Here is a 9,943-nt window from a genome sequence, read left to right on the forward strand (position 1 = left end):
AGAGGGATCCCTCCTCAGTTGCTCTTCCTGAGGTTTCTACCGTTTTTTTTTCCCCATTAAAGGGTTTTTTTTGGGGAGTTTTTCCTTATCCGCTGCGAGGGTCATAAGGACAGAGGGATGTCGTATGCTGGAAAGCCCTGTGAGGCAAATTGTGATTTGTGATATTGGGCTTTATAAATAAAATTGATTGATTGATTGATTGATTGATTGATTGATTGATATTCCAAACTGGGGGCATGCCAACCATCATCTTCTGAAGGTAATACACTGACTATATATCAGTACCTCATACAGCCCCATTTCAAAAATCCCAAACTAACCCTTTAAATTAAAAAAAAATCAATGTTGTTAATACGTATACCCTCATAGAATTCTAAGGGGTAATGTTTTTGAAATTTGTGAGTCCAAATTATTATCCTAGCCTCAAAATTATAATTTATAAAATTGAATTGAGAATAGTAATTTGTCCTATGAAGCTAGTATTTTGTTGCCCTTGAATGGTAAAGTTGCTGAGGTAAGTAGATAGCATCTGAGCTTTTTTTCAAATTTATTTTTTTAAGATTGTGCTATCTTTGGCATCCTTTAAAGCAGGGGTCAGCAACCTTAACTGGCAAAAGAGCCATTTTGACATGATTAGCTAATCAGAGCTTCTTATGCCAAAGACCTAAGGACCTCCAACATCGTTGCCAGAGGGTCATCACCCATAAGCCTTCAATAGCGTGAATGACGGACACAAAATATTATCCATTATGGACTGTACAGATAATGACCTCCTCTGTGCACATTGCTGGAGGCATTAAAACAAACCTTTCACTGCCCCAGGCTGCTGGCAAACATCCAGATAGCCTGCTTGTGCCATATGCTTCTATCTGAAGGTATCCTCCATTAACAGTCAAGCTATTAGCGGATGGAAGGCCATAGCCACTGTACTGTGGATCCTGTCCAAGGCCCATGCTTCAGATCACACTACCAAACTATTGAGAACAGGCCTTTGCTGCATCCAGTTCTTTCCCACAAGTTTTCACTCAGTGTTTCTGTGTTTGCATAATGCAGATAGACAGACTTTGCAATCAGCCCACACAGCTGCAGTTGGCCGCCGAGAGCCACCTAATTGTCTGCCAGGTAGTCTGGGTGTCCATGAAGGACACAGTCTCATAGCAGGTAGGCCGACAGCAGGGGTGACTGCTGACCATCTTGCCGGAGACGCTCCCCTTGTCCATCAGAACCTTGAGTGCCAGGTCGTAGTTCTTGCGGGAGCTGTGGCAGGTCCCAACACAGTACTTAAAGAGGACTATTTCATCTGAGTCGTAACCGAGATCAAGATCTCGCACCCGTATCTCTTTCCTTTCCAAGTGGCAATCGTGGATGCTCTTGGTCTTCTTGCGGCTCCTCCTTGAGGTTCTGGGCAAGCTGGAGACAGGAGGGGAGCGCCGCCATCTGCTCTGCTGGATTTCCTCATCCTGCATCATTGACCACTCTTCTATGAGAAAAATGACACGCAGATAAGACACCTGGGTAGTCAGTTGCCAACATGGACATGTAAGAAGAGTTCTGTAATATCAAAAACAATATTGCGACCACAGTTTGGCTCCCAAAATGAAGTTTTCACATGAATTCAGGAGCAGTATCATTACTTTATTGATGTGCTGCAGTTTCTGTTGAAACAGCAAGGGAACAATCTTATGTGTAAATCAATGGGTTATCAGTGGACTGATAGGCAGTTTTATTTACTAGAGCAGACAGGAAGGCAGGACTGTCCAAATATGTTGTGATGACTTTATTTGTTGCCTTTTTGGATTTGGTAGTGCAACATTATGTCACTGCTATAGAGACTTATTTTTCAGGGAGTTCAAATACTTATTTCACGGAAAGGATACAGTTAATACCAAGACTACATGGTGACCTGTGTTTTTAAAGCAGAATTTTGTTTGCCACTTACTGGCAGCAGAGCAAGCCAGTATCATACCATGATAAGTATGATTACTGTAGGAGACTAAGAAGGATTTTAACGATTCTCTGTCAAAATCAGCAGGGAGAGGCTGTAGAAACAGCAGTTTCTAATACCCCCACCCCCCACAGATTTTAACAGAATTGTTCAGAAGTTCAGCTCAAGAAGTGCTCTGCAAATGACACCTCCTTATGTGAGTGCTCTGATTAATACATTTATCTGATGTATCTGAATGCACAATAATTGCAACCAGTTAAAGAGGTTAATAGATCAAATATCCGACAGCTACTTTTCACAGCTGACCAATAATAATGGTCAGACCCTAATTATAATTAAATTATAAGATAAGATAAGATAAAATAAACTTTAATGTCCAAAACGGGAAATCTGTTTTGGGCACATAGTGCGACATAGCTGCACAGCAGATACAACCACCATGTACAACCAAGACACACAGAAGACAACCATGTAGTACAGCAAGAAAGCCGATTTGAATAACATAATTGAACAATCAAGACTACTGGGCGAAATAAATACATCAACTTTGTCATAACAGGTAAGGCTAAAAAAATATAAGCTCCATAAGGTTGCACTAGCCCAGGAGATAATAATTAAAAGTGCAAAAAAACTGTAGTATAGATAGTGCAAATAAAATACAGTAGTGCAAATGAAACTGTTGAAAATAAAAGTGCAAGTAAAAACATACCAAAGTGTGCAACAGGTCAATAGTCATAATAGCAGCCTTGCTCTGCCGGGGAGACAAAGCAGGGCCAGCAGATGAAGAGAGTGGCATAACAAAAAGAACATTACAAGAATATTTTTTGTAAGGCGGAGTCAGAGGTGTCAGGCGTGTCTACTCTGAGGCATATTTGTTTCATTTCTCTCATCCCTTATCTGCTGCCAGGGTCAAAGGACTGAGGGATGTTGGAGGCTATGTTGCAAAGTCCTCTGAAACAAATTGTGATTTGTGATATTGGGCTTTATAAACAAAATTAAACTGAACTGTCTGCTTCACAGTTTATTCTGAGTCCATGGTTGAACAGTGACAGGAGTTAGGATAGGAGACAGCCTAGCTTCCTTATTTGGCCTGGAGCATTCTTTGTAATCCTGCATAATAAGCCATGTGCTTTTGTTTACTTAAAACAACTAAGATTCAGAGTGGACAATGACAGAAATGAAATGAATATGCCTCATAGTAGATTTGTTGATTTAAATTCATGGTCTGACCATCATTTATAACAATATGTTAAGCTATCTCATTATAACATAAAACATTTTACCTTACAACAAAATACATTGTATATTATGTAATAAGAAGAAGTTTTTTTTCAAGAAAAGTTTCTTGTTATAACATAAGTTTGTATGTCGTAATAACATTAAAATATCTTGATGTGAAAAACATCTTTTAAAAATGAACATTTCATGTTTCACCCTATGCTGATCTTTTTTCTTTTTCTTTTTCTTTTGTTTTAATGGTTTGGCGGCGATATGCCTCCGTTGTTCCCACTACGCTGATCCTACTTAAGACTATACGTAAAAGCTGTGCCTCCTTCTGCTGACCAGTGGTGGAGTGTAACAACCATATAAGTAAATAAGTGAAGCAATTAAATGATTGATGAGTTGACAAATATTTTGATATTTGACAAATACTTTTCAAATATGAGGAGCTGCTGCATTTCCTTTTGATAATTTTAATTATTTTGATTTATTTAATGTAATTAAATTGTTCTGCATTGAATACTTTTAATACCTAAATTGAAAGCAGACATTGATGCTGAATTAGGGAGTGAAATTCCTCTGGTTATCAGCTTGCTGTACAGCTACTATGCTGGGTCATCACCAGTAGGGCAGTGGAGCTGCTGGCTGAACTCCAACAGGAGCTGAGGTTGCTCTCTCAGTTGCCAGTAACATTCCAAACAAGCCTTACCGACGCCGCTATGCAGATCTGGTGTTGGCCCAGACTGATTTCTACTTCCTGAACTTGGGATGACTTTGCCCTGCACTTTCTCTTAATGCCTCCATAATGTCCTTAGGGAATGGTTATTACCACTGTGGAATGCTCATTTACAGCAGCATGTCAGTTCATGCCTCAATGTTTACCAAAAGAAAACCAAAGGAAAAAGGAACAAAAAAATGCATAGAAAAAGGCCCCAGGCAGTGAGCACAGGACCTCTCAGTCAAACCCTGCTCAGGTACATATTCAGCCATGTTAAAACATGCCACATGGGTTTGCATTATTTAATGTAATTATTCAACTATTTCATGTTACAATTGAATTGGGCAATGTTCAGGCAATCATGCCTAACTGTACTAAACATTATAATTGTTTTTAGTGAGAGCACAGTTTTCAAAAAATCTTAGTGTGATGCTTTAGTGTGCCAACCTAATATTTTCCATCACTTTGATAAATAAAGGAGAAACACAGCTTGGGTTTACCTGACAGCATCACAACAATAAGTCAGTATCAGCAGAGATTCTCATGTGCAGTAACGGCTGTAAGCACTACAAAAACTGTACAGTTACCATTTTTGAGCCCCTATCATTTAAGTATGGCCTAAGAGAAGGCATGTCCAATAAGATACGAATTGGACATTCGTTTATTTTTTTAAAACATAGTTCAGAAAAACCAAATTCATCGAAAGTTAAAATATCTGCCTGACAGACCATCCCTTACTTTTACAGAAATTAAGGTAAATTTATTTTTACTATTTTTGCCATTTAAATCTGTGATATTTTTCTCCTTCTTGTGATCAGTGTGACACTGAATGTCACCTCTCTGGTGGGGAAGGAGCTGGAGCTGGTGCGGGAGGTGGAGTGGTCCCAACTAGATTTAGTTGGGCTCAACTCCACGTGCAGCACTGGTTCTGGAACCAAAATCCTGGAGAGGGGCTGGACTCGTGCTTTCTTCGGAGTTGCCCAGGGTGAGAATTGCTGGGTGGGTGTGGGGATACTAATGAGCCCTCGGCTGAGCACCGCTGTGTTGGGGTTCTCCCCAGAGAACGTGAGGGTCCCCTCGATGCAACTGCGGGTTGCTAAGAGAAGGTCTCTGACTGTTGTTTCTGCACACGCACCGTACAGCAGTCTCTTGGCGGTGTCCTGGAAGGGTCTGGCTGGCCCAAGGATCTCCTGAAGCAGCAGAAAGGTACCACTTGGCCAGAAGGGCTTCAGCTGGGGTGGTCGCCGAAACAAAAATCTGGGTGAGGGAGGAGTTCGGGGAGGCTATGGAGAGGGACTTTCTGTTGGCCTCAAGGAAGTTCTGGCAGACTGGAGAAAGGAGGAATTCCTGAACCCGGCCGTCACGTCCACTGTGGAGGAGGCAGAGCCTGAAGACTCGGGGGAACTCTCGCCCATATCCCTGGTGGCTGAGGTAGTTCCACCAATTTGGATTAATTCATTGGTTAAAACAACACAAGCAATTGAGCTAAGGTACAGCTGTCTTTCTTCATGTTTAGAACAAAAAATAAAAAAAAATAAAAAAAGATCTGCAAACCTAAATTGGACATTACTTGACTTTGGTTTTGGGTTAAAACAAACAAACAATTAAGCTGCGGGTACAGCAATTGCAGGTAAACACGTTGTGTGAGAACATTGCAGTGACTCATATTAATTCCCTTAGAGACTAACCTGACCAAAAAAGAGGTTGTAACTCTGTGTGATATTCAACTTTTCCATTTGGTCATGGACTTTCCACATTGACAAATGGCGTGCAAGGTACCCTGGGTGTGTTGATTGCTGACGTTCTGGGACACCGTGTCAGCTTCAGCCTGTTACATGCATTGTCTGTTTTTAAAATACACTTCTGATTTCACAGGAAATGTACAATTTGCATAAAGTCTCTTTCAAAATAAACACACTTTGTCAGTACAACACAGCGAATTGACATCTTTTCTTCAATAACGAATGCATGTGGTTATGTTTTGTGGTTGGGTTTAGGCAACAAAACTACATAGTTGGATATAGGAAAAAAGAACAGGGTTTGGCTTTACAATCACATCTGCCTCCCTGGTAAAAGTCAGTGTTTGTTGGCTTTTTTTCCCAGCTCAGTCTGAGCACTAGGAACAGACAACAACACTAAGTCTTGAGATCTCAGACTCAAGCTACAGTCAGATCTTTGTTCAGTCAAAGTACAAATGTATGAAGGGAATTTACCCAGTATGGCAAATGTGCCATCCATCACCTGTATATGTGCAGAACTGATCAGTCCAGCCAGAAATACCAGAATTTGTTACGGTCACACTAGATTAAGTTTAAATTCACCTTAAACGCTTATCGAGGTCATACCCAAAGCACATTGAAAGCTGTTCTTGTTCAAATTTTAGTACATGTACGTGCATGGTATCATTTAAAAGGATAACACTCTGAAGTTCTTTCACCAACATTCAGAGTCACTAAGACACTGCAATAGAAGTTTTTTTTAAAATCCTGATTTCTTGGAAAAAGATGCTGCAGATGACTAGAACTGGGACTTATTAACTGGAAAACACAATGGGGCGATATCATGAAGCCTTACATAGTCCAAATTCAAAGTAAATAATATAATACAAAAGAAACATTTTACATGTTTTTCTAAGGTTTTGTCCAGGCACTTTTAAAAGAAAAGAGGATAAAACAATGTACTGAATGTGTGATTATGAGTGAAAAACAAAGCAACCAAGACAGAAATATCTATTTCAGAGGTTACTGTATATAAAAACACTTCTGGAAAACCTCACTTGATAAGAAAAACATTTTTTATTACATATAGCAAGAAGAGAAATATAACCATTTCAAATGATACAAAGGCAGTTTGGGGATATCTATGGATGTCATGATTCCTATCTATCTATCTATCTGTCTATCTATCTATCTATCTATCTATCTATCTATGTAATGATTCCTATCTATCTATCTATCTATCTATCTATCTATCTATCTGTCTGTCTGTCTGTCTGTCTGTCTGTCTGTCTGTCTGTCTGTCTATCTATCTTATGATTGGAGAAATAAAAGGTTTTAACTGTTCATTTGTTTGTTGTTTGTCTGAAAGAAGCATTTATTGAACCTGCTGTGGTGGCTGTATCTTAAAATGATCCACATCAATTAAACTGCAAGGAGCGTAGCTTTCTAACGATAGGGCGTATGACTAAATCACTTAAAAACAGCAAATACGACAGCTGTTTACATATCATAATCATCAAATAAAACATTACAAGGATGTGAAGTAAAACAGCAACAAAAATAGATTGTAGACTAATGAAATAAGATAATGTAATACTTACCAAGGGCTTGAGGCCAGGGTGTGTGAACACTGCTGTCCTGTTCCAGATCTTCAGCAGGAGACAAGGAGGGCTGCCTTTGGACACGCTGGAGGTCTGGATGAGCCTCTTTATTGTCCTCCTCAGAAAACACATCTTTTACTAGTGTTAGCAATGACACCATCACCCACAGCATCACCTGATTACATCAAGGAACACACTTTGGTCATCAGGCTGGCTGCTCAGTTAGGGAAGCTGATAGATTCACTGATTCACTGCACTTCATTGTAAAACATGTTATCAAGCAGAAAGGAGATGCAATCACAATGACAGATGCAGTCAGGGTTAAATGTTTTCACTGAAGCAGCCCAGTGGTGGGAAAGTGGACAGAAGTATGACTGTCATATATAGTGCACTCCAATAGTGTTTAACAAGCCCTCATTGACTGGTAGAAGAGCGGATCTTATAAGTATTAGCCCGCCAGAGGTACAGAGACACAAATGCAAAGAGCAACTTTTGTTAAGACCTTGATGGAAAATGAAAAATGATCCTCATCCCTAAAGTATTTTGGTCCAGTTTTGTGTCTGCATTTATTTATTAACCTAAAAGAGCTGAGATCAATGTCAAACTGTGCACGAATGGTGACATGAGAAGAGACCCTCTGTGGCTAAGGCAGTAGAGCAGTTTGAAAGATTGGCGGTTTGATTTTCAGCTCCTCCAGTCCACATGTCAAAGTTTCCTTGGTCAAGATATTGAACCCCAAATTACTCCCAATGGCTAATTTATTGGCGTGTCAGTGAATGTCAAGGAGGTTAAAAAAAAGAGGAGAAGTCACGTGGTACAGGTACAATACATGCACAGTGAAATCTTGTGTGCACCTACCAAAAGGCTTAATAGGTGGTGCACTATCATAGGTGTTCTCAGTCAGCCTTGAGTCAGAATCAGAATAAGGTCCTTAATAAAGACCATAAACAAATGCTTTCTATATAAAAATGTTCTATTGTATATTGATTGCCATCCAATTGAGTGTATCAAAAAGGTTCTGTCAGGCCGAGTGCAACCAAGGAGGATAAGAAGGGTGCACCCAGGGAGTATCTGAACAGATACCATCCCTTTATTTCTAGCGCCATCTGCTGTAACCCTCCAACTTCAGCTTCAGTAACACTGCACAAGTTTCATACATGGCGTCAAAGCGTGTGTTCCAGCCTTCTTTGAATAGCTTTGATGCATGTGTATGCTTATGTAATAGTCTACAAATGTGGGTGAATGTGGCATGTGAAAGAGCTTTGAGTGGTTAGAAGACTACAAAGTCTAACAAATGCAAGTCCATTTACCATGAGGATCAGAGTGGACCTGACCACGGTGGCCTGACCACTCAGTGAAGGGTGCGACACCACGGGGGACGACTGGAGCGAGGCAGCCAAGCTACCCCTCGATTGCATCCTTTCTTGTGTTGACAACCAAAGCAGATGTGTTGTGGCAGCTGGCTCAGTAGTAATTAAATAAAACAAATCCTTCTACCAGTAATACTGCTGCATTTACATAAGGCTTCACTCACACAATGTACTCACATCTGCTTAGCAGAAATCAGGGATTCATACATTTTATCTTTCCTGACTCTGTTCCTACTGTGTCACCAAATTTAGAACTGCCTCAGACTTAGAAAATGTAAACACACCTTGTAACTAAAGACATTAAAACCATAATTATTTTAAAAGGCTTTAATAGACAACATTTAAAGCCATTAATTTACTTATGCATTTGTCAAATGTATTAAATAACAATGAAACTGACACCCTTTCATCGTCATTAATTATTTATCAAAAAATTCAACTATAAAAATGGAGTGTCCCAGTTTTTATTTTATAGAAATTGTGCAAATGTTCTTTTGTAGCCAACTTCTTAATTGGTAGCCTATTAATAGGCATGCAGGGCATAAAAAAGATTCTGATTTACCTCCAGGCAGGTGTTAAAATGTCATATTTAACCTTACTGGAAGATATTACAGTCCGTGTCTTCAGGAGAGAGTGCATCAGAGACTGACATGTTTGAACATGTTTGAAGAGAGTAACAAACGGCTTATCAGCTGTTTATGACTGCCATTACATTCACAGACACTCACCAACGTTCTATCTCCAGGGGGCCTGGCAGTTACGGATTGCAGATAGTGGGCACACGCCTTTTACACCAAAATTAGCATGTGTACATGGGTTTTTTAAACACAGGTAAACCCACTAAAAATAGGCTATAGACTCCTTTCCCACTGCCAGTAGACCAGAGCTGTGTACATATTGTAGGTCTACTGCAGATGAGCATGCCTTTCTGTGAATGGGTATTTTTTTGCAGTGTCATGTTCGATGTCACGGACAGGCCAGAAAACAGATTACTAAACAGTAAAAAGCAGCATGGAACCGTTGAAGATGTTACAGTGATTACTTCTTTTTAAAACTGTATATCACTTAGTTATTCAGTCTCTCTTTTAAACTCAGCGCAGACTAATTTGGATTGATGTTTAAGTGCTGCTTGGACAGAGACAGACAGTATTCTGTGGTAGTGCATTACTGCATCTGGCCAGTAAAGGGGCTAAAATCAGAATCAGAATCAGAATCAGAAATACTTTATTGATCCCCGAGGGGAAATTATTTATGTTACAGGTGCTCCTTGCAAGAGAGGAAAGATACGTGAAAATATAAGAAATTTAAACAATAGTATTTACAAATATATAGTTAAATAAACAGGAATTATCAACAAACATAAACGTAAA

At 39.7% G+C, this 9,943-nt stretch overlaps 1 protein-coding gene across 1 annotated transcript in view; it reads right to left on the bottom strand.

Annotated features, from left to right (window-relative positions):
- Positions 1 to 597: 597 nt before the first annotated feature.
- Positions 598 to 9,943, bottom strand: part of LOC126397141 (artemin) — a 50,368-nt gene continuing 41,022 nt past the window's right edge. Inside the window, exons 3-4 of the mRNA XM_050055687.1 lie at positions 7,204 to 7,378; positions 598 to 1,480 (exon numbers count right to left, since the gene is read on the bottom strand). Coding sequence (XP_049911644.1) covers positions 1,071 to 1,480; positions 7,204 to 7,378 — 585 coding nt within the window. The 3' untranslated portion in view covers positions 598 to 1,070. The remainder of the gene's footprint in view (positions 1,481 to 7,203; positions 7,379 to 9,943) is intronic.

The sequence above is a fragment of the Epinephelus moara genome, chromosome 10, assembly GCF_006386435.1.
Source record: "Epinephelus moara isolate mb chromosome 10, YSFRI_EMoa_1.0, whole genome shotgun sequence".
In the NCBI taxonomy this organism is placed as follows: domain Eukaryota; kingdom Metazoa; phylum Chordata; class Actinopteri; order Perciformes; family Serranidae; genus Epinephelus; species Epinephelus moara.